The sequence below is a fragment of the Lissotriton helveticus genome, chromosome 8 (genome assembly GCF_964261635.1).
Source record: "Lissotriton helveticus chromosome 8, aLisHel1.1, whole genome shotgun sequence".
Taxonomy (NCBI): domain Eukaryota; kingdom Metazoa; phylum Chordata; class Amphibia; order Caudata; family Salamandridae; genus Lissotriton; species Lissotriton helveticus.
Window position 1 is genome coordinate 1721317633 of NC_136069.1, and position 26108 is coordinate 1721343740.

The window sequence follows — 26108 nt, forward strand, 5'->3', positions numbered from 1 at the left end:
CCAATCCACACGATCGAAGGCCTTTTCGGCATCCAGCCCCACAAGGACCGCCGGGATTCGAAACCTGTCGGCTTTTTCAATGAGATGCACCACCCTCCTCGTGTTATCATGGGTTTGGCGCCCTTTAATAAAGCCGGACTGGTCTGGGTGAATAATCGCCGGCATCAGGTCTTGCAACCTATGGGCCAGGATCGCTGAATACAACTTAGAGTCTAAGTTGAGGAGCGCTATGGGGCGATAGGAAGCACACTGGGTAGGGTCCTTCCCCGGTTTGGGCAAGACCGTGACCACCGCCTCCGCCAGTGTACCAGCTGCCGAGCCAGAAGTGGCCATGTCATTAAACAGGGCCACCAGAAGATCGCAGAGGTCGGAAGCATACGACTTGTAGAAGATGGCCGTGTAGCCATCCGGACCAGGCGCCTTGTGCAATTTCAGGTTATTGATGACCTCAATGACCTCTTCCCTGGTGATCGGGGCCTCCAGCAGCTCATTCCACTCCTTCGACACCTGGGGGAGTGGCAGCTGCTGCAGATACTCCCTCTGTGCTTCCGTGTCGAGATCGTCCCCTGCGTAAAGGTCTGCATAAAAGCGGCCAAAGATGTTCGCCTTTACTTCGTCCCTGTGCTGTAGCACGCCCGCGTCGTCCTTCATTCCTCCGATATATTCCCGCTCCCTCCTCTCCCGCAGCTGACGTGCCAGGTGTCTCCCCACTTTATTCCCGGAGGAGTAGGAGTATCTCCCCAATCGCAGCATCATGAGTTCGGCTCTATTATTATAGTGGGCTCTCAATTTCCCCCGAACCGCCGTCAGCGGTCGCAAGGTAGCCCTGGATGGATTAAGCTTGTGCTCCCGCTCTAGCCTAGACAGTTCTGCCTCCAATTCCTCCCGATCCTCCCTCCGCAACTTATTAAGCTTGGCATTAAGCGCTAGACAGGTACCTCTTACAGATACCTTAAGGGCGTCCCAGGTATTGGCTACTGACGTATCCGACGTGGGGTTGAGGGCAATAAACTCCCGAATGGCCTCCCGGAGTGCCCGGCTCGAGGCCTCATCTCTGACCACCGAGGCAGGGAAGTACCACTTCCGCTGCCCGTCACCAGACGGCGACCAACGGAGGGTGAGCACCAGCAAACCGTGGTCGGAGACCGAAAGCGGGAAAATGGCAGCATCTTGGACATCCCCCTTAAGCGCCTGACTGATGAAGACATAATCTAATCGGGAGTAGGACTGATGCACATGCGAGAAGAACGTGTAATCCCGGGAAGTGGGGTGATAGAATCGCCAACCATCAGCCAGTCCCAGTCCCCCCATCATCCTTTGTGTCGTAGCCGAGAACACCCCCGCCTCAGCCCTGAGGGTCCTAGAGCTATCCATATCCTTGTCCCACACCAAATTAAAATCACCCAAAAGAAACAGGCTCCCCTCAGCGAAATCCCCCACCTTCTGCAAGATTGCCTGTAGGAACTTATTCTGGCCTGCATTAGGAAGATACAGCACAACAAAGGTACACATGCGACCCTGAACCATCCCCTTCACCATCAGCCACCGGCCGTCCCTGTCAGCCCGCACCTCAACTGGCTGGAAGAGGAGAGCCACCCCTCGGTGTTTTGTGGAAGCAGAGGCCCTGTAAATGATCGGGTAAGCCCTATGCCTAAGGCGCAGTTCATCTTTCCGTGCCAGATGAGTCTCCTGGAGGCCCACCACATCCAGCTGATGGTCCACCACATACTTCCACACTTTTTGTCGCTTCTGCGGCGAGTTAAGCCCTTTCACGTTCCAAGTCCCTATGCTAACTGGCATCGCAAATACCCTCTCCCCTCCCATGCCCTACCAAAGTACCCCTTGACCAAGCACCCCACACGCCACACTCATCACCACCATGGACCCCCCCCGACCCCTCCCCCCCGACCAACACCCCCCAATTCCCCCCTTAGCGGAGGCAGCAAAAAACAACTCCCCGTGTCCCCCCCCAAAACCCAAACCCCACGTCAAACAAAAACAGTAATACTTTACAGTCTCAATGAAGACTCCCAGAACAGTGCAGCGCACCGGACAGTCTCTGGGAGGGGGGTGGAAGACCTCGGGTGGGCCCTCCAAGGCCGCGGTCCTGGGGGTCTTCTCACAAAGTACCTGCTGCCCCATGGACCGATGAACGTGTGCCCCTCCGGAGCCTCCAGACCCCTAGTCAGCCGCTATGCCGCCCCAGAGCCCTGCTGTGAAGAAGTCAACGTTGCAGAAGCGACGGAGGCCACTGCATCTCCCATCGCCTGCAGGCTGGCAGCTCGATCAGGCCGCCCGCGGTTCGCCGCCGACCGACCCCACCCGATGCCAAGAGGAAGATCGGTGTCGCCGTCTAGGTGATGGACTGCTCGCCCTCGAGGTTGGCGACCCTTCCTCAATGCCTAGCAAGTCCTTGGCCAACTGCAGCAAACGTATTTGTTCCAGCTTGTTGTTCCAGCGAAACACTATGCGGAAGGGATGTCCCCACGAGTAAGGAATGCCCCGCTGCCGCAGGAACGCCGTGACAGGCTTGAATTCACGCCGCTTCCTAAGGGTCATTGCCACCAGGTCCTGGAAGAGCTGCGGTCGGTGCTCACGGAACAGAAAGTCATTGGAGTCCTGCGCCTTTCTGAGGATCCTCTCCTTGAGCTGAAAGTCGTGGATACACACTAGGATGTCCGGGGGTGGTCCACCTCCCCTCCTCGGCAAACCCACTCGGTGAACCCGGTCCATTCGAATCTCACTCACATCTTCGTCCCCCAGAAGCTGGATGAAGAGGTCCTGCACGTACCCACGGAGGTCACCCGCCTCACCGCCCTGCGGCACCGCTCGTATGCGAATGTTGTTCCTCCGTGAGCGATTCTCCAAATCCTCCGTCTGGGATTGCAGGTCTAAGTTCTGTTCGGTGAGCCTCAGAATGTCCTGCTGCAGCTGGTGAACGTCACCCGCCATGCTGAGGTCGTGGTCCTCCAACGTGGCCAACCTCTCTCCCACCACATCCACATCCCTCCTTACTTCTCGAAGATCAGATGTGAGCTGCGCCCGGAGGTCCGAGATATCCTCCTTAATGGATTTGAAGAGGTCCGCCATGAAGGCCTTAGTGGCCGGCGCTTCATCATCTGAGGGCCTAGGAGAGGCGCTCGGGCCAGGCGACGCCGGCTGCTGGGTGGTCTTCGACTGGCTATCCTTCACCGTCTTCCCTTTGCGCACCACCGAAGTCATCGCGGCCCCACGCGCTTTCCTGGGTGGCACCCTGAAGGCCGCCCCTCCGCCACCAGGCCAAGGCTCCACGAGGGCTCGACTCGGCGTCTCCGCGCTAGGCCCAAATAGCTAATCACTGCCACAGTCCGTGCTTCGGCGGGAGTAGTGAGGCCCGCAGTCACCCCACACCAGCACCCCAGCAGAACCTGCCAAAGTAGAGGCCTCCCGATAGGCGCAGAGAGGGCTCCCCCGCCGTCCAAGCTCCTCCGCCAGGCCGCTGGACCCCCAAGCAGGACGTGCCAAGGGGTCGAATGCTCCGCTCTGATCGGTGCACACCGCAGGGACGCACCCTCCCTCCAGCCGCTGACCCAAGTCGCTCATCCGGGGTCGCGCCTTGTGCCTCCTGTCGCACTGCCAACGTTCAGGTGCTCTCTGCTTTCCTGTGCCGGTGAAGGGGCCCGGAGATCCGCGCCGGCGGTCCCCCAGCTAGGCCTCAGACCCCAGCCTAGCGTAGCAGGTGGGCCGCTCCGCTGCTCCGGGCGCTCCGGACACGAGGCTCCGCCCCCGCCGGAGTCCCGGAGCCCGGCACCGACCGGCTCTCCCTCTCTCGGTCCGAAGCGCCTCTCTTTAGTGTCCGGGGGAGAGCACTGGTTCTCGCTGCTCCTCGTACACCGTCTCCGGCTCGCCGCAGCGCACCGCTCCCTCAGCTCCTGTCCGGGCCCGGCACAGCCGCCGAAACGGGCGTCTCGCAGGTGGATCTCCTCGACGTCGGGCGGTCGGCCCTGCCGGACACTGCCACGGAGGGTTACCCTGACCACCAATTGCCCCACAAGAGCTCCGGGGGTCTTGCCAAACAACGCTATGTAGGGCCTGGGGACGGAGGGGACACGAAGCACGTCCTACTCCGTCGCCATCTTGGCCACGCCCCCGACAGACTTCTTTTTATAAACACACTCCCATCTAAGAACAGACCCCTCTCTACGGACAGACTCCTCTCTATGGACAGACCCCTCTCTATGGACAGACCCCTCTCTATGGACAGACTCCTCTCTGTGGACAGAATCCTCCCCGTGGACAGACTCCGCACTACAAGCAGACTCCTTCCTATTGACAGACTCCTCTCCATGGGAAGACCCCTCTCAATGGACAGACTCCGCTCTATCTACAGACTCCGCTCTATCGACAGACTCCGCTCTATCGACAGACTCCACTCTATCGACAGACTCCGCTCTATCGACAGACTCCTCTCTATGGACAGACTCCTCTCTATGGACAGACTCCGCACTATGGACAGACTCCGCACTATGGACAGACTCCGCACTATGGACAGACTCCTTTTTATAAACACACTCTCACCTAAGAACAAACGCTCCTCGATGGACAGACTCCACTCTACAAACAATCACATCTCTACAGACAGACTTCTCTCTATGGACAGACTCCTCTCTATGGACAGACTTCTTTCTATGGACAGATATCTCTCTATGGACAGACCCTTTTCTTAGGACCACCTCCCTATTGACAAACCCCTCTCTATGGACAGACCCCTCTCTATGGACAGATTCATTTTATAAACACACTCCCATCTAAGAACAGACGCTTCTCGATGGACAGACTCCACTCTACAAACAATCACATCTCTACGGGCAGACTTCTCTCTATGGACAGACTTCTCTCTATTGACAGACTTCTCTCTATTGACAGACTCCGCTCTATCGACAGACTCCGCTCTATCGACAGACTCCGCTCTATCGACAGACTCCGCTCTTTCGACAGACTCCGCTCTTTCGACAGACTCCGCTCTTTCGACAGACTCCGCTCTTTCGACAGACTCCGTTTTTTAGACTGACTCCGCTCTTTCGACAGACTCCGCTCTTTCGACAGACTCCGCTCTTTCGACAGACTCCGCTCTTTCGACAGACTCCGCTCTTTCGACAGACTCCGCTCTTTCGACAGACTCCGCTCTTTCGACAGACTCCGCTCTATGGACAGACTCCGCTCTATGGACAGACTCCGCTCTATGGACAGACTCCGCTCTATGGACAGACTCCGCACTATGGACAGACTCCGCACTATGGACAGACTCCGCTCTATGGACAGACTCCGCTCTATGGACAGACTCCGCTCTATGGACAGACTCCGCTCTATGGACAGACTCCGCTCTATGGACAGACTCCGCTCTATGGACAGACTCCGCTCTATCGACAGACTCCGCTCTATCGACAGACTCCGCTCTATCGACAGACTCCGCTCTTTCAACAGACTCCGCTCTTTCAACAGACTCTATGGACAGACTCCGCACTATGGACAGACTCCGCACTATGGACAGACTCCGCACTATGTGTGCAAGGTCTGAGTTTTCTCAGTTGCAAGCGGAAAGGGGGATTTAAAGGGAGCGTAGTTCTAATACAATGCACCCATATAATCTCTATTATGCGGCACGTGCTTGCTCTCCCGATGTTTAACCATGTTTGCCACATGGGGACTCAATTTTGAAGCCTATTATAATTTGTAATTCATTTAAACCTGACACAGCCGTGTCAAATTTCACGATAAGCATTGCCTCTCTTTGTGATCATTTTAACTCCAGATCGCCTCCTCGAGGAGTCCGTTCGATCTTTGAAATTATTGTTCAGCGGAGCTCTCTTTCTGTGTGTGATTTTTTTATTCCAGTGGTTGACCAGTGGCACAGTTTCAACATTTCTCCTTATGTTGTGTAATCCTCTGACCTGCTTCTTGGTTCGTTTTCCCAATATACAACATCCCACACGGGCATGTAATTCCATAAACTACGTATTTTGTTTTGCAATTTGTTAATGCCTCGTGTTTCCAATGAACTCCATTATGTGCCACTTTATAGCATCAAGACTGGTGGGAATATTAGTAAGACGAGGAGGTGGGCCACATCCGTTTGGACTCATACTGCTGAAATTACCTCCGGCATTCTCTCGATCCCTAAAATTCTTATCCTGTTGATGGGGGACTCGAGAATGTGATCTAATCGTTGTCCTTCCTGGAAATGCTGCTGACAGACTCTTTGCTGCCTCCTGTGGTTGTGAGGAAGGAAATGGGTTCCTCCCCATAAAACAATTCCGAGGACCATCTCTGAGCATTACTGTAAAGCATCCATCGCCGGGGCCTCTGTATCCACCTGGCTCCCTAAGGGGAAAATACATCCTCAGCTTTGTGCTCTTTTTTCTAATTCGATTTATTGTCCCACGCTTCTTTGTACATCTCCGCCCTGATGAAGGTGTAGCCCCGTCTGGGGCAGCACACCGAAACGCGCGTTGTTTGCCTCGGGGCAACTGGACTGATTCCATCTCCCCCTGCCGGATGAATTGTTTCCATCTTGTCATCCAAACCCTCTTGTGGCTGCCAAGTACCTTTTGGATATTTTGTATGCCTGCCGGATGACTTATGTTGAATTGTGGAATATATGATGGTATGATTGTGCGTTATGAATGTGGTGTGTGGGACTATATTTATTCACTTATGTTCTTTTTTTAAATTATCGTGTGGTCTGATATTTATCATGTTTGTCTATGAATTGAGGAAAATGTTTTCTCTATAATAAAATTACTATATACTTGGGGGCAGATTTATGTTGGACTTGCGCCACTTTTGCGTCACGCAACGGTGGCGTAAACGTGGTGCATCCCTGTGACCCATTTGCAACGTGACGCATCTAGGCAGATGCGTCACGTTGTAAAGCCCTGCGCCACATGTGGGCGTTTCGGCGCAGGGTGGGCGTTCCGGGACAGGTGCGCCTCGCAAAAGTGGCTCAGTGAAATCTACAAGATTTCACTCATTCACTTTTAGGCCAATGCTGCGTCAAAATCCTGGACAGATAGGGCACCCCCGAGCCCTGCTGGAGCTGCGTTGCGCTTGCGACGCAACTCCAGCAATGAGCCACCTTTACAGCACAGATGCGTCACGCATCTGTGCCGTTTTTGCCCCATGGTGCGCCGCATTGTAAATGCGGCGCACCATGGGTGGCGGAGCTGCGGCGCACAATAACTGGCGCATCCCTGGGGATGCGGCAGTTATTGTAAATCTGCCCCTTGTATTTTTTTATGTAATTAATTGATTTATCCTTTGTTTGCTCCGGTGTATAAGAATTAGTAAAAAGGACCCCTTAGCTGGGCCTTGTCTGAAATTACTTGGCAGGTACTCCTTTGCTTTTGGTAGCTCTGCTGTCTAAGCACAGCTGAACCTCAGCAGCTCTGTTGTCTAAGCACAGCTGAACCTCAGCAGCTCTGCTGTCGAAGCACACCGTGAATCTCAGCAGCTCTGCTGTCTAAGTACACCGTGAAACTCAGCAGCTCTGATGTCTAAGCACACCATGAACCTCAGCAGCTCTGCTGTCTAAGCACAGAGTGAACCTCAGCAGCTCTGCTATCTAAGCACACCATGAACCTCAGCAGCTCTGCTGTCGAAGCACACCGTGAATCTCAGCAGCTCTGCTGTCTAAGCACACCATGAACCTCAGCAGCACTGTTGTCTAAGCACACCATGAACCTCAGCAGCACTGCTGTCTAAGCACATCATGAACCTTAGCAGCTCTGCTGTCTAAGCACAGCTGAACCTCAGCAGCTCTGCTGTCTAAGCAAACACCATGAACCTCAGCAGCTCTGCTGTCTTAGCACACCATGAACCTCAGCAGCTCTGCTGTCTAAGCACAATGAGAACCTCAGCCGTTCTGCTGACTAAGCACACCATGAACCTCAGCAGCTCTGCTGTCTAAGCACACTGCGAACCTCAGCAGCTCTGCTGTCTAAGCACACCGTGAACCTCAGCATCTCTGTTGTCTAAGCACACCGTGAACCTCAGCAGCTCTGCTGTCTAAGCACAATGAGAACCTCAGCCGTTCTGCTGATTAAGCACACCGTGAATCTCAGCAGCTCTGCTGTCTAAGCACAGAGTGAACCTCAGCAGCTCTGCTGTCTAAGCACATCATGAACCTCAGCAGCTCTGCTCTCTAAGCACACAATGAACCTCAGCAGCTCTGCTGTCTAAGCACATTGTGAACCTCAGCAGCTCTGCTGTCTAAGCACATTGTGAACCTCAGCAGCTCTGCTGTCTAAGCACACCATGAACCTCAGCAGCTCTACTGTCTAAGCACAGAGTGAACCACAGCAGCTCTGCTGTCTAAGCACACCATGAATCTCAGCAGCTCTGCTGTCTAAGCACACCATGAACCTCAGCAGCGCTGCTGTCTAAGCACACTATGAACCTCAGCAGCTCTGCTGTCTAAGCACACCATGAACCTCAGCAGCTCTACTGTCTAAGCACACCGTGAACCACAGCAGCTCTGCTGTCTAAGCACACTGCGAACCTCAGCAGCTCTGCTGTCTAAGCACACCGTGAACCTCAGCATCTCTGTTGTCTAAGCACACCGTGAACCTCAGCAGCTCTGCTGTCTAAGCACAATGAGAACCTCAGCCGTTCTGCTGACTAAGCACACCGTGAACCTCAGCAGCTCTGCTGTCTAAGCACACCATGAACCTCAGCAGCGCTGCTGTCTAAGCACACTTTGAACCTCAGCAGCTCTGCTGTCTTAGCACACCGTGAACCTCAGCAGCTCTGCTGTCTAAGCACAGAGTGAACCACAGCTGGCCCTTTCATCTCACAGATGATCCTCTCGGCAGCCTGCTCTACCTTTCATCTTACAGCTGCCCCTCTCCACAGCCTGATCTACCTTTTATCTTACAGTTGCTCCTCTCTGCAGCCTGTTCTACCTTTCATCTTACAGTTGCTCCTCTCTGCAGCCTGCTCTACCTTTCAGCTTACGTTTCCCTTTTGTGCAGCCAACTCTTAACCTACATTCATGTTACAGCTGCCCCTCTTCGCAGACTGCTCTACCTTTCATCTTACAGCTGCCCCTCTCCGCAGCTTGCTCTACCTTTTATCTTATAGCTGCCCCTCTCCGCAACCTGCTCTACCTTTCATTTTACAGCCGCCCCTCTCCGCAGCCTGCTCTACCTTTTATCTTACAGCTGCATTCTCCATAGCCTGTTGTACCTTTCATCTTACATCTGCCTTCTTTTTAGCCTGCTCGACCTTTTATCTTACAGTTGCCTTCTCTGTAGCCTGCTCTACCTTTCACCTTACAGTTGCCCCTCTCTGCAGCCCACTCTACCTTTCATCTTACAGCTGCCCTCTGTGCAGCCCGCTCTACCTTTCATCTTACAGTTGCCCCTCTCTGCAAGCTGCACTACCTTTCATCTTACAACTGCCTTCTTTGTAGCCTGCTCTACCTTTCATTTTACAGCTGCCGCTCTCTGCAGCCAGCTCTACCTTTCATTTTACAGCTGCCCCTCTCAGCAGCCTGCTCTAGCTTTCATCTTACAGCTGGCCCTCTCTGCAGCCTGCTCTAGCTTTCATCTTACAGCTGGCCCTCTCTACATCCTGCACTACGTTTCATCTTACTGCTGCCTTCTTTTCTAGCCTGCTCGACCTTTCATCTTACAGTTGCCCCTCTCTGCAGCCTGCTCTGCCTTTCATCTTACAGCTGCCCTTTTCTGCAGCCTGCTCTACTTTTCATCTTACAGCTGCCTTCTCTGCAGCCTGCTCTACTTTTCATCTGACAGCTGCCCTTCTCTGCAGCCTGCTCTACTTTTCATCTGACAGCTGCCCCTCTCTGCAGCCTGCTCTACCTTTCATCTTACAGCTGCCCCTCTCAGCAGTCTGCTCCTCCTTTCATTTTACAGCTGCCCCTCTCTGCAGCCTGCTCTGCCTTTCATCTTACATCTGCCTTCTTTGTAGCCTGCTCTTCCTTTCATCTTACAGCTCTCTCCTGCAGAGAATGAAGAGGTCCTCGGAGCCCCCAATGTCTCACTGACATTCCTCGGCCTCGTATCCAGCAGCCGGTCTGTTAACAGCAGGGACACTGGTGGGTAGGCGCCCTCAGTGGAAGGAACAGACCTGCCCTCTAGTTAAGGTCTATTCCATTTTATCCCAAATACCTGAGAAACCGGCTTTAAAAAGTGCCCCTCGGCACCATGACAGGGGATTCTTTCATGACCATGGATTTGGGCTTGGGTACCCCCACTTCACAAACCTGACTTAATTCGCAAATGTTATTAATCGGTGCCTTTATCACAACATTAACAGAAAAGAGTCAATCATGTAAACATTTAAATACATTTTTAAAATATATGTGCGATCCCCCATCAACGATGTATATTATTGAAATCAATGACGTGATAAGAACTGCTCAGCGCTGTACCTCAGTGTCTGTAGTTCGCAGTTTGGATGTTTGAGGCCTTCACACAACTTCCTCACTCCAGCGTCTCCCAGATACTCATTCCAGCTCAGGTTGAGCTCTGTGAGAGATGTGTTTGTTTTCAGGACAGAGGCGAGAGGAGTAAAGCAGAGCACAGACAGGGGCGTCACAGCTTCAGTTTTATCTTCATTTCCTTTGCGTCCTTGACTTACTCTCTCTAGTGACACATCCCTCGTTACACATCCGACCACGCCCTGTTTATAAAGGAACCTCATAGGGGGAGTTCTCAGACTAGCAGAGGCGGAGCTAAATGGACATAAATATATTAATATTGTTTTATGCTGGACACACTGCTGTGGTGTAAATGGTAAAGTCACAACTTTAGCAGTTGTTGCAGTGACCTGTCTATTAATACTCTGCTTGTTATGTAGCATAGACAGGCTTCGCACTGTGAACCTCAGCAGCGCTGCTGTCTAGGCACACAGGGAACCACAGCTGCCCCTTTCTGCAGCCTGCTCCGCCTTTCATCTCACAGATGAACCTCTTTGTAGTGTGCTCTACCTTTCATCTTACAGCTGCCCCTCACTTCAGCCCACTCTACCTTTCATCTTACAGCAGCCCCTCTCTGTAGCCCACTCTACCTTTCATCTTACAGGGGTATATTATCAAGGGGTTTATCTCCGCTTTTTTGGCTTTAAAAGCCAAGAAAGCGGAGATAAAATTATCTCCCTATTACCAAGCTGTCGCTAACACCAGTTAGTGACAGCTAATAGGAGATAACGACCATCTTGGGCCCCGCTTTGCATGTCAGTGATATTTATCACTAATGACATGCAAAGTGGGCGTGCCAAGATGTTAGCGACTGGAAACAGTCGCTAACATCGCTATCTCCTATTACCAACTTTTGGAGATATTCGCGCTAAGCGCGAATATCTCCAAAAGCTAACACCTGCCCTGAGCAGTTCTTAGCCATGTTATCCAATGGGAGGTGGATAACATGGCTAAGAGCATTTGCTCGATAATGCATGAATATCGCTGACTTTTCAGCGATATTCATGCATTGTGGCCGTTTTTTATCGCATTTGCGATAAACCTTGCTAATAGCAAGGTTTATCTGCGATAAAAATCGCCGATGTGCGGCGATAATTTTTGTCTCTAAACAAGTTAGAGACAAAAATTATCGCTAGTTGTTGGTAATATGCCCCACAGTTTCCCCACTGTGCAGCCTGCTCTGCATTTTATCTTATGGCTGCAATCTCTGCAGCCTGCTCTACCTTTCATCTTACATCTGCCCCTCTCTGCAGCCTGCTCTACATTTCATCTTACAGTTGCCCCTCTCTGCAGCCTGCTCTACCTTTCATCTTACAGTTGCCCCTCGCTGCAGCCTGCGCTGCATTTCATCTTACAGCTGCCCCTCACTTCAGCCCACTCTACCGTTCATCTTACAGCTTTCTTCTCTGTGGCCTGCTCTTCCTTTGATCTTACATTTGCCCCTCTCTGCAGCCTGCTCTACCTTTCATCTTACAGTTGCCCCTCTCTGCAGCCTGCTCTACCTTTCATCTTACAGTTGCCCCTCTCTGCAGCCTGCGCTGCCTTTCATCTTACAGCTGCCCTACTGTGCAGCCCACTCTACCTTTCATCTTACATCTGCCCCTCTCTGCAGCCTGCGCTGCCTTTCATCTTACAGCTGCCCTACTGTGCAGCCCACTCTACCTTTCATCTTACATTTGCCCCTCTCTGTAGCCTGCTCTACCTTTCATCTTACAGTTGCCCCACTGTGCAGCCTGCTCTGCCTTTTATCTTACAGCTGCCCTTCTTTGTAGCCTGCTCTACCTTTCATCTTCCAGTTGCCCCTCTCTGCAGCCTACTCTACCTTTCATCTTACAGCTCCCTCCTGCAGAATGTGAAGAGGGCCTCTGAGCCCCCCGTGTCTCACTGACATTCCTCTGCCTCGTATCCAGCAGCCAGTCTGGTAACAGCAGGGAGACTGGTGGGGTCGGCGCCCTCACTGTGAGGAACAGACCTGCCCTCTGGTTAAGGCCTCTTCCATTTGAGCCCAAATACTAGAGAAACTGCCTTTGAAAAGTGCCCCTCGGCACCATGACAGGGGCTTCTTTCATGACCATGGATTGGGGCTCGGGTACCCCCACTTCACAAACCTGACTTAATTCACAAATGTTATTAATGGGTGCCTTTATCACAACATTAACAGAAAAGAGTCAATCATGTAAACATTTAAATACATTTTTAAAATATAAATGTGAGCGCCTCCTACGATGTATATTTAGAAATCAATGACGTGATAAGACCTGCTCAGCTCTGTACCTCAGTGTCTGTAGTTTGCAGTTTGGATGTTTGAAGCCTTCACACAACTTCTTCAATCCAGCGTCTCCCAGATCTTTATTGTGGCTCAGGTCGAGCTCTGTGAGAGATGTGTTTGTTTCCAGGGCAGAGGCGAGGTCTCCACAGCATGAACCGGTGAGGGAGCACTGCCACAACCTGCAGGAGAGAAGAGACACGGAGAGGAGTAAAGCAGAGCACAGGCAGGGGCGTCACAGCTTCAGTTTTATCTTCATTTCCTTCCCGTCCTTGACTTACTCCCCTCTAGAGACACATCCAAATTACACACATCCAACCACACTCTGTTTATATAGGAACCACATGGGGGGATTTCTCAGACTGGCAGAGGCGGATATAAATGGACATAAATATATTAATATATGTTGTAAATTGTCAACTCACAACTTTGGTAGTTCTTGCAGCGACCTGCCTATTAATACACTGGTTGCTATATGTGCATAGAAGGGATTATGGTCAGAGGTCTTCAACCATTGGTCTGTTAAAATGTCATTCAAGTTTTGCTCCTCCCACCATAGCAGACAGCAGGACAATCACAACTCTGTGCACATTGTTCGCATCTGCCTAAAAATAGCTCCTCCAACTTCAGTGACAAAGCCGAGTTAAAGTGTGTTATTTGTAGAGGCCCATTTGGAAGCTGATTTCTTTTCCATCTTCTTTATAAAGTTTCTAAGTGTTTAAGTAACATTGCAGCTGATTTATATTCAGTGCTCGGTTAGATAAACGTGTATTCTCATCTCCTTCATTGTCTTGACCGGGTTTTTCGTCCCATTTTATGAGTGACGGTGACTTTAGCCAACTATCATCTTAGTATAGTGGTTAGGACTGGAGAATAGGCCTATTTACAAGGCGAACCCTTTGATTTATACATAATTCGGCATTCTTATCCTTATTTTTAGGACCCATAAGCTTAGAATAGGGGATAGTCCAGTCAATGCAGGTATTATGTTGTCTTTTTAGATAGTTATTATGGAGTTATTCCTCTTTTCTGCTTAGTTGGGGCCCTGTAGGCCCGAAACGGGAGAGACTCCATCTTTCTTTTCTGCCTCGGCTGCTCGAGGTGCTTGTAGGTGAGAGGTATTATTTAGCTTTAAGCTGTTTTTCTGCTTGGAGAGAACCGGCTCAGGCTGGCCCTTATCGAAAGAATGAATTTTTCTCTATGTTGAAGACGCAACACCAGGCTGGCCAGCTGGGAGCGCGTCCTTGGCACGGAGTGGTACAGGAATTTGGTGGGCGGCAGGTTACTGGCTGGAAATTTCCATGCTGAAAGAGGGTTCTATATTAGCGAAAGTACAGAGAGGAGAGGTAGCCATTTTCTATTATCCTGTCAGCTAGTCGCAAGCATCTTACAATCTGGAGCGGACAATCGCCATTTTGAAGTCTGGATATATCGAAAGCTGACGATCTCTCAGACCGATTGATGATAGAGAGAGAGAGAGATGAGGAATAACATCGATAGCCGAGAGTGAAACAGACAGTACCAATAACAGGAGAGAGAGGTTCCGGTGACCTGGAAGGGAGCAGAGAGGAGACAGAGCATAGCGGTGCAGACGTGTATCCGTGACTGCAGGGGTGATCCCAGAGATGGTCCAGGGCACAGACAAGCAGGGAACCGAGATGACGACTGAGTCCAGACCCCGTACTCATAAGGTGAAGTCTGCCCTTTCTCAGTAGTGTGCACATATCTATTCTAATTCTTTTATTTGCTTTTTAGGTTATATGTTTATCAATGTTATTGTTAGTGTGTAATAAAAGGGACCCCAGGTTTATAATGAACCAATGTGTATGAGTTATTGTATCTGCTAGAATTAACCTTTTCTTCTAGCTGGATGCTACTTTGTGGACGGAGGCCTATCCCGTCCGGGTAAGTGGTGTGCAGACAAATAGGAAGGGGGGAGAGTTTGGGTTGTTTAACAATTCTTATACACCATGATTTTGGCCATCTTTGTGTGAGAGGATTGGATCACCGATCTACTGCATACAGAATTCCAAACATATATAAGCCCCATTGTAGATACGTGTAGCGATATTTCCCATATAGAGAGAAGATGCATAGGAAGTGATCGCCGATATGTTGCGGCGTTATGTGGCCAACGCCGGATTGTGTTGGTCGTGTGAGGTACCGGGGGGATACGGTACGTGTTTGTGCGTGATACGCTGGGGGGATACAGCGTTTATACCCGACGGAAGACTGCGGCTTGCGTGAGCACCAACCAGGGTTGGTGTGTAATGGTAATCTCATAAGAACTGCCCCTTCACGGGTGGAGGCCGGTAGTATAGCCTGGGTATGACCTACCGCGAGGCTATCAAGTGTGAATGAGTGTGGTTTAGGATAGCAATCTGGTAAGTATTACTATTAGCAATCCCTATAGGTTTAGAGATATTGTATATATTATATGCATGTATATAGCTAATTCTCCTTCCCAGGAGAGGATCCAGTGTTCATCTAATGAGGGGAGTAAGCCCTGAGGAGGGAGGTGGTTACGTTTTGGCTGGGTGAGTGGTATTTTGGTGAGCTGATTCCATCTAGTCCGAAAATCCAGTCGTTACATTTGGCGTCACGAACCGTTTACGTAAGCCTGTGTGCGCTATTGTGGTTTTATCTTGTTGGTTTGCGCACGGCGCGTACAGTATTCATTTTTGTATTATTTGTCTATAGTGTATATTATTTTTGTTTTATTTCTTTATGATGTTTTCGAGAAAACCAAAGGTTGTTTTTAAATTGCCTGTCGAAATTCCCGGCTGGGAATCGACGCCTTACGGTGCATTGGCTCATGAGTGGGCTAATTGCGCAGGTCTGAGTGAGAATTGGAGTTCTTGCTTGGATGGGGCGGATCCGGCGCAAGTGATCGCTTGTTTGCATAAAGCGCCGATTGTGAAGGGTGAGGAGCTTCCTATATTGGGACGCAGAGGTTGGATTTTGTTGTATGCTTACAGGATTATACATGAAAAATATTCACTGTTGCTACTACATTCTCGTGATCTTGAGGTTAAGTTTGTTGAAGTGCAAAATGCTCACACTCTTCTGAGGTGTCAAAACAAATTGCTTGCCGACAAACTTGAGACTTATCAGACTATTGCTGAGCGGGCTGCTGTCCGTATTGCAAAATATAAATACAAGAATCGTCATGGTCGTGTGAGCAAACGGAAAGTACGTCTGGTCGTGGCGAAAGCCGGACTGGATTGGAACCCTGATGAGTGGGATGGCAATATCTGGGACTCGAATGATTCTGGTTCCTCGGCTGACGACTCTGATAAAAGCGGGTGTTCTCGCACTGGTCGTGACCCTTATTCTGACTCTTCTGCTGCACGCGGTGATGTTGGTACACGTAATCCTTCTTCTAAATGTGTCGATTCTTGTCAATCTGATTGTTTTTTACCTCCTACCGATCGCGTTCCTTCTGGTTCGCGTACTGAAATTTCTGCGCATCCTGTCTTTCGACGGAAATTGCAACAAGCTCCTGGTAACCCTAATGGTATTCCTTTGGATAGCTTGGAAGACTTTACACAACAAGAGATTAGTGACATCCTTGACCGATTTCGACAACGTCCCGGTGAGTCTTTACTTACATGGATGGTGCGACTTTATGAATTGGGCGCTGCTGGTATTATGTTGGATAGTGGTGACAGTTTGAAGTTTTGTTCTTTGAGTACTGATTCTACTGTTCAGGATCATTTTCGTAACTACAACGTTCCAGGTCAGATTAGTATGCTTCAGTTAGCGACCGAAGGTTGCAATCATAAATATCCTACTGAATCTGACTGGCCTGTCAATGACAAACCTTGGTACACTTTACGTGATGCGGCGCAACGTCTTAAGGAGGAAGTGATGAAAACTGCGATTTTCCTGGGTACGTCTGACAGATTGTTGGATGGTTTGTGGACATCTTCTGTACGGAATCGTATCATTCGCTTTTCTCCTGTCGCATATAAACAAGTTATGATGACTTTACTGATTAACCAGACTGGAAGTCCTTTATCCATGGTGCTTGAAGCTGTGCGTCAGCTTGGTGAGTTGGGTGAATGGCGACCGGAGGGTCGTACTTGTGGTGATTATAAGTTTTCACGACGTGATATGTTTTTTGACTTGCTTGAGGATGGTGTGAGGAGAGAGGAGATTGATGGTGAATCTAATTCTCATTTGTGGTATTTGTTTCATAAGCGTGGTTTGTACCGGAAGGAGGGTGCAAGGTGAGTACGTAAGCAGGACTGTGACCGTGAGATTTCTGGTGACAGCGATGATGACAGACGCCGTGATGCTTCTGATCGGCGTGACCAGCGATGGCATGAGAGAGATGTGTCCCCTCATCGAGAGAGAGAGAAGGGGAGAGAGGGAGAGAGAGAGAGGGGGAGAGATGAGTGTGTTGATCGCAATTATAAAAAGGAACGGAATTACAGCAGTCACAGAGATGAGAGAAGTCAGTCCCCTGAAATCAGAAGAAGAGAGGAACGACATAGATTATCTGAACGAAATTCACAACCTAAAGTAGAAGACAAGAACCCGTTTCATGACGGGAAAGGATATGAACGAGAGGTTACATTACCTAAAAGATTTGACAGCATTTACCCTGATTTGTCTTGGTTGTCCGAATGTAGCAAAACGGACTAGGAAATAGGTCAAGCTCCGGTACGCAATTGGGCTCACAAAGATCGTAGACCTTATGTGGATATTTAATTTTTTTGGAGACATCGTAACATACAGAGGGCCCGAGCGTTAGTAGATACAGGAGCGGACGCCACATTGATTCATGGAAACCCAAAGAAATTTAAAGGCCAATTTTTTACTATTACTGGTTTAGGTGGAAAAGAAACTCCTGCAGTTCAGGCAAATGTTGACATGAAAATTGGTCGAATTCCCCGAAAAGAATATTCTGTTTTGGTCGTGCCTCTTTTGGAATATATAATTGGCATTGACATTCTGAAAGGCACGATATTACATTTAGATGATGGATGCTATCAATTTGGAATTCAAAGATACATATCTACAAAACCTGTACGAGTTGGTCGTCTAAGAATGCCCCCTATAATAATTCCGCAAGCTACAAAAGTGATTTCCCAAAAACAATATCGTATTCCAGGTGGTCATGAGGAAATTAGTTCTACTATTCAGGATTTAGTGAACGCAGGAGTCATAACTCCTGTTACCTCTGCTTGGAATAATCCCGTTTGGCCTGTGCGCAAGAGTGACAATTCTTGGCGCATGACTGTTGATTATCGCGAATTTAACAAACATACACCCCCTTTAACTGTTGCAGTACCTGACATTATTACTTTAATCGAGAGAATTCAGAAACACCCAGGAACATGGTATGCTTCCATTGATATTGCAAATGCGTTCTTTTCCATTCCAATTGCCCCTGAGTGCCAAGAGCAATTTAGTTTTACGTGGGATGGGCGCCAAATGACGTTTAGAAGTCTTCCCCAGGGCTATGCACACAGTCCTACGATCTGTCACCAGCTGGTGGCAGAACATTTAGCTGAAATACCCAATGATCCACAGATACACATGTGCCATTATATTGATGACATTCTAATTCAAGGTGAAACGGAAGATCAGGTTCAGACACGACTAGATCAAGTCATTAGGATTCTACAAGGGAAAGGTTGGGAAATCAACCCCGATAAATTGCAAGGTCCTGCACAAAATGTTACATTTTTAGGCATTAATTGGCATAAGGGAAACAGAGAGGTTATCCCACAAGTGAAACAGAAAATTATTGAGTTTGCAGTTCCCCGAAATAGGAAAGAAGCTCAAAAGTTCATTGGTTTGTTTGGTTTCTGACGCCAACATACCCCACATTTAGGTCAAATATTAGCCCCTTTATACAGAGTTACCCGCAAGAAAAATGCGTTTGAATGGAGTAAACCACAACAGGATGCGTTTGATTTGGCTAAAGAAGCAATCCAGCATGCTTTGGATTTGTGGCCCGTACGTGATGTGGATTTGAATGTGTCTGTGCATGGTTCCTATGCAAGTTGGAGCTTATGGCAAAAACAAGGCAGGAATAGAGTAACCTTAGGATTTTGGACTAAAAAGCTACCTGATGCTGGTGAGCGTTATACACCTTTTGAAAAACAATTACTTGCATGTTATTGGGCTCTGGTGGATACCGAGCAATTGACTCTGGGACATGATATCATTTTGAGACCTGAGATTCCTATTATGAATTGGGTTATGAGTTCGCCTAAAACTCATCGAATTGGACATGCTCAAGAAGCAAGTGTGATTAAGTGGAAATGGTACATACAGGATAGAGCACGTGTTGGTTCGAAAGGTGTTGCAATGTTACATGAGCAAGTGGCGCAGGCGTCGTTGGCTGAAGCTGAGAATGATCGTTCTGTACCTATAATACAGGAATCCCCCTGTTAAGTGGGGTAAGCCATTTGATGATTTGTCCGTGGAGGACAGAAACCATGTATGGTTTATGGATGGTTCGGCGAGGTACATTGGAGAAAAGAGGCATTGGAAAGCTGTATCCTATAATCCTATCACACAAAGATTGCTGAGTACATCTGGTGAGGGAGAGAGTAGTCAATTCGCTGAACTATATGCCGTATATCAAGTTTTGAAGCAAGAACTTTCAGGTACATGTCATATTTTTACTGATTCTTGGTCCACTGCAAATGGATTAGTGGTTTGGTTACCTACGTAGCATGCCCATAATTGGCAGCTACACTCCAAAGAATTATGGGGAAAGCATTTGTGGCAGGAGATTTGGGAATTGCTTCCACAAAGTACCGTCACAGTGTATCACGTAGATGCCTATACACCGATAGACTCCCTTGACAAATTCTTTCACAATATTGCAGATGAAAATTCTAAAATTGCTGAGGCTGTGGTGGACATGCAAGATTCTGATTTGGCGGGATTGGCGAAGTGGGCCCATCAGAAGGCAGGACATTTTGGAGAGAGAGCCACTAGCAGGTGGGCTGCTGATCGAGGAATTTGTATTCCTCTAAATTTAATCAAAGATGCCATTTTACATTGTCCTATATGTCAACATTCTAGACAAAGACAGGTGCCACAAATTGTTAGAGGTCAATTACATCGAGGTAAATTACCTGCACAAGTCTGGCAAATCGACTTTGTAGGCCCACTTCCCATGAGTAAAAATTGTCAATACATATGCACTGCTGTGGACACTTATAGCGGTCTTTTGGTAGCTTTCCCTTGTAAACGTGCCACACAGGTAAATACCATCAAAACGCTGGAATTGATTATGCTGTATTATGGTGTTCCATTTCAAATTCAATCTGACAATGCTTCACATTTTAAAGGAAGACTGGTGCAAGTATTCTGTGTTAACAATTATATTGATTGGGTATTTCATATACCATACTACCCACAGGCAGCCGGCCTGATTGAGAGAATGAATGGTTTGTGAAAGACCAACTGAGAAAACTGTCTGATAATTCGTATAAGAATTGGCGTGATCATTTATATAATGCTTTGTTGATTTTGAATAATCGCCCCTATTTAAATGCTGTCTCCCCATTAATGAGACTTTTTCCTCCAAATGTTGATGCTAAACCAAATACGATTCACAATACTATATCCTATCGGGAAATAACACCCGGAGCTTTAGCTCCTTGTCGAGCCACTCCTGGCTCTGCAGGTTTGGACCTGCATGCTATGTCTGATGTTACTTTACATGGAAAAGATCGCACTGTCATTGAAACTGGCATTGGTGTGGGAATACCGCCAGGAAGTTTTGGATTGATTGCCCCAAGATCGGGCCTGGCTCTGAAAGGCATCCAAGTACTTGGGGGAGTGATTGACAGTGATTATCAGGGAGAGATTAAGGTACTACTGCTTAACAGCAGTGATGATGAACTATCAATACATAAAACGGACCGAGTTGCTCAATTGCTAATCATGCCTGTTTTCAGTGGCGAGATCAAGAAAGGCACTGCCCCAAATCTGTTAACAATAAGAGGCCAAAAAGGGTTTGGTTCTACTGATAACCCAGGTGCAAGAGTGTGGGTACAATCGCCTATGAATCCCCCTGAGCAAGCTGGAATAATTGCAACTGGTCATGACAATACTGTTCTAGTGATGAAGCCAGGGAAAGATGGCTGGGAGGCTGTCCCAGCTGACAGATGTTACCTACGAGAATGAATAATACCTGTTTTTGATTCCTACTTTTTTCTAGATCATCTTCCGGATTGTTGCTGTGGCGTGTGCAGGCGCTGGACTCCTTTTGGCCTGCTACGCCGGAAGAGGAAACGATCGACAGATTCCGGATGACTCTCCAATGCGGAGACAACATTCCTTTGCTGCGTGGGATTCTTCATCTAATTTCTGGACGACTCTTGCTCGAAGAGTCACTAACTCTCCACATTTTTGTTTAACGCCGATGCGTTCAGTGACTGATGTTCTAGCGACTTGCTTGGTTGCTGTTCCAGTATCCATAGAGACCATTTCTCATATTTTCAATATATCTACGACCCGTCCCAATATAATTTTAGGTGACTTTACTACTCATAAGAACTGTCCCGTATGCACTGAAATACTTGATCCGGTGCCCCCAGTTCACTCTAAAATTGTTACGTTTAATATTACAGAAGCTGATCTATGCTTTTTTATGACATGTGACCCACGAGCTATCACAGAATGTGTTCGTCTGAAATTGAAAACTACTTCTACACTTACTGCTCATGAACAAGCGTTGTGCCATCCACGACTTCCCAAATTTTGTACTTCGGTTAGAAATAATATGACTTGTAAACGTTTAGTAGTTACCCCCAGTCATTATCGTGCAATGTCTTTGCCTTCTGGTTGGCTTTTTTCCTGCGGCAACACCTCTTGGCCTTACATTCCTGCGAACATTACGGGAGGACCTTGTGCTATTACTAGACTAAGCCTATTGATGTTCTCTTCACATCCTGATGCAAATTCCCGAATAACCCGTAATGCTGTCGTTTTGGACGAGGACTGTGATTCTTCACTTCATTTGTTTTCTAAATCTGAATATCTTAGTTTGGCTGTTTCCATTATAGGTGTTCCTGCCCTTGCTGTGTACAATGCTAAAACTATTGGTAAAATGGCCTGCTGGATGGTCAAATCCATTAATAACACGTCTAGAGTTCTATCTGACATGCTATTAGATGCCCAGGGTGAGCGTAGAGCAATTTTACCAAATAGAGCTGCTATAGATTATCTTTTACTTAAACACAGAAATGACTGTTCTGACTTTGAAGGACTTTGTTGCTTTAACCTTTCAGACCACACTAGATCAATTCAGGTTCACATTGACAAACTCCACGACTTGACCAAAGAGATCAGAGTACATATAGATCAGAGCTGGTTTGACTGGCTTTTTCATTGGTTGCCGGACATGCAATCTTTACGTCAGATAATAGGGGGTTTCCTGATAGTTATTTGCATTTCAATTATGATTTGTTGTTTTATTCAATGCATTCCTTCCTTTATTATTACCTGTAGGTGGGGTAGTAAATTCAGGTCTGTTAGTTTTATTTCTTACTATTCCTCTACAAATGTTGATTCTCTTTAGCAGATGCTAGTAGACTAAAGTCAAAGGTGGAATGTCTTGACCGGGTTTTTCGTCCCATTTTATGAGTGACGGTGACTTTAGCCAACTATCATCTTAGTATAGTGGTTAGGACTGGAGAATAGGCCTATTTACAAGGCGAACCCCTTGATTTATACATAATTCAGCATTCTTATCCTTATTTTTAGGACCCATAAGCTTAGAATAGGGGATAGTCCCGTCAATGCAGGTATTATGTTGTCTTTTTAGATAGTTATTATGGAGTTATTCCCCTTTTCTGCTTAGTTCGGGCCCTGTAAGCCCGAAACGGGAGAGACTCCATCTTTCTTTTCTGCCTCGGCTGCTCGAGGTGCTTGTAGGTGAGAGGTATTATTTAGCTTTAAGCTGTTTTTCTGCTTGGAGAGAACCGGCTCAGGCTGGCCCTTATCGAAAGAATGTATTTTTCTCTATGTTGAAGACGCAACACCAGGCTGGCCAGCTGGGAGCGCGTCCTTGGCACGGAGTGGTACAGGAATTTGGTGGGCGGCAGGTTACTGGCTGGAAATTTCCATGCTGAAAGAGGGTTCTATATTAGCGAAAGTACAGAGAGGAGAGGTAGCCATTTTCTATTATCCTGTCAGCTAGTCGCAAGCATCTTACAATCTGGAGCGGACAATCGCCATTTTGAAGTCTGGATATATCGAAAGCTGACGATCTCTCAGACCGATTGATGATAGAGAGAGAGAGAGATGAGGAATAACATCGATAGCCGAGAGTGAAACAGACAGTACCAATAACAGGAGAGAGAGGTTCCGGTGACCTGGAAGAGAGCAGAGAGAGGAGACAGAGCATAGCGGTGCAGCCGTGTATCCGTGACTGCAGGGGTGATCCCAGAGATGGTCCAGGGTACAGACAAGCAGGGAACCGAGATGACGACTGAGTCCAGACCCCGTACTCATAAGGTGAAGTCTGCCCTTTCTCAGTAGTATGCACATATCTATTCTAATTCTTTTATTTGCTTTTTAGGTTATATGTTTATCAATGTTATTGTTAGTGTGTAATAAAAGGGACCCCAGGTTTATAATGAACCAATGTGTATGAGTTATTGTATCTGCTAGAATTAACCTTTTCTTCTAGCTGGATGCTACTTTGTGGACGGAGGCCTATCCCGTCCGGGTAAGTGGTGTGCAGACAAATAGGAAGGGGGGAGAGTTTGGGTTGTTTAACAATTCTTATACACCATGATTTTGGCCATCTTTGTGTGAGAGGATTGGATCACCGATCTACTGCATACAGAATTCCAAACATATATAAGCCCCATTGTAGATACGTGTAGCGATATTTCCCATATAGAGAGAAGATGCATAGGAAGTGATTGCCGATGCGTTGCGGCGTTATGTGGCCAACGCCGGATTGTGTTGGTCGTGTGAGGTACCGGGGGGATACGGTACGTGTTTGTGCGTGATACGCTGGGGGGATACAGCGTTTATACCCGACGGAAGACTGCGGCTTGCGTGAGCACCAACCAGGGTTGGTGTGTAATGGTAATCTCATAAGAACCGCCCCTTCACGGGTGGAGGCCGGTAGTATAGCCTGGGTATGACCTACCGCGAGGCTATCAAGTGTGAATGAGTGTGGTTTAGGATAGCAATCTGGTAAGTATTACTATTAGCAATCCCGATAGGTTTAGAGATATTGTATATATTATATGCATGTATATAGCTAATTCTCCTTCCCAGGAGAGGATCCAGTGTTCATCTAATGAGGTGAGTAAGCCCTGAGGAGGGAGGTGGTTACGTTTCGGCTGGATGAGTGGTATTTTGGTGAGCTGATTCCATCTAGTCCGAAAATCCAGTCGTTACATTCATCAATAGCAATATTAATAAAATCCAGAGCATAAACGAAAGGCTTGTTTTATAAAACCATCATTGGTAAAATACCACATCGGTGATGATTTAAATTTTTACATTTTGTAATGACGCATGTCTGCCATAAAGAGCGAATTAACATACGCACAGCCTGACAAGCCCAGACCCGTTGGCTTTGTCAGTGCTTGTTTTATTGTATTTAAAGCACACCATGAAAGCACAAGTGATTCCTGCCTTTCTCTCAATCTCTCAGTTTTTCTAATCTCCCCCCCCTCTTCTGGTGCTCTCTCTCCCCCCCTCTGCTTTCAGATGCCCCCCTCCTCCTGCTTCCACCCCGCTTCATTCTCAGCTCTGCCTGGATCTCTTTCGGTTGATTGGCCGCGCTGTATAAATCTTGATCGATTTATTGATTGATTGATTGATTGAGAGGTGTTACGGGAGAGGCTGCTCTCTGTCAATCAATCCTTCACCCTCTTCACTCAGAGAAAAGGTCTTTATAGAGGGGGAGTTTCTGACTGAAGCCTTTTACAACCAGCCTTCACCCCGTAGAAAGATCTCAGCAGAGAGGCCATGTTGTCATTAAACTGAAGTGTTCACTCTGTGTGGAGTTGCATAAGAAAGCGCGAGTCTTTCCTCAAACTCCACCATACACAATCTGTGCCCTGTTAACACGCTCTGAGCTCCCTCTCCTTCAAATGCGGAGATAATCCGACCAATGGAAGAAAATTCTGCAGTACAATAGGTGAGGGGCCCTTGGGCAAACCGGCCCCCTTTTTGCCCTGCCCGCCCCGTAACAAACCTTGCGCAGCGCAAGCGGCTAGGGCAAACCGACCCCTTTTCAACAACTGGGCATGGACCTAGGGGCGAAACCGCAACGCTGGTGTCGACTCCTACGCTGTCACAGCGAGAGCCGCGATGGTGTCTAGACCATAATATTAATCGCGAAGCTACCCGTGGTACCGACGCACCAGTGGCCTTGGTCAAATTAATTCCGCGCTACAAATCTTTTTAGAGCGGTCCCTCAACGAATTCAAAAAACAAATTTTTTGACCGCAGGCGGAACTAGAACCTTGGACTGCTGTGTGCAAGGCCGAGCACCGCCCGGTGAGCCGCGCTGCATGGCGACAACCCCCGCCGCTATCTAAAAGGTATACGCACCCGCCACTATCTACAAGTATATGCCCTGAGAGGTCAGGGCCACGATCAGATTCCTTGCAAATCCGCGCGAAGGCAGAGCCTGAGGTCAACGCCATCGAACCGAATGGTGGCAGGATCGGGGGGGCCCGCCTAACCACCGAATCGAACCCAGGCCTTCGGCCTTTATTTCCACACAATGTAGCAGTTAACTGCTGTTGGGCACAATAATATCATTATACCCTCATTTTGTTAGGGAGGAGGAGGGGCGGGGGGGTGGATGGGGGGCATAGAAGCTCGGACGGGCCTACGGGCCTCTGCGCCTGATGCCACGTGGGGCCCTACGATTGGACCCAACGCCTCGCTGGCCACCCGTGACCACAGCCATAATGTGGGCCGCGACCGTGACACAGCCGGGTCCCGCCCGCATGGCTGCAGCTCGACCCATTCCCCTCCGGTGCCCCACGCCAAACAGCTTTTTATCGAGCCTCGCCCGCATGGAAAGATTGCATTTCTACGATAACCCTCAGGTATCCCACCGGTACCGCAAAAAGGGGGGGGGAGGGTGTGAGTCGGGCTCACACCGAACCTCGCCATCGTGGAGGGACTAATATTGCACACAATGGCTGACTCTCTCTAACAAGGTTCCCTCCCATACTACACCGGCACCGTGGGGGGGGGGCATGAAACGAGCTCTCCGCTATCCTCACCCGCACGGAGGAGTTGAACTTAAAATATAAATATTCACCATTATGTGCTATTCCTGCCTATGCCGCCGACTACCCGAGTGCCCAGGACTGGAGGCGTGCGCGCTGACAATTGAGACACCTC

The 26108-nt window shown here is 48.6% G+C and overlaps 1 protein-coding gene across 1 annotated transcript in view; it reads right to left on the reverse strand.

Moving 5' to 3' along the window:
- Positions 1–26108, reverse strand: part of LOC144773660 (NACHT, LRR and PYD domains-containing protein 12-like) — a 603733-nt gene that overhangs the window by 241108 nt on the left and 336517 nt on the right. Inside the window, exon 4 of the mRNA XM_078658808.1 lies at positions 12752–12925. Within this exon, the coding sequence (XP_078514934.1) occupies positions 12752–12925 (174 nt within the window). The remainder of the gene's footprint in view (positions 1–12751; positions 12926–26108) is intronic.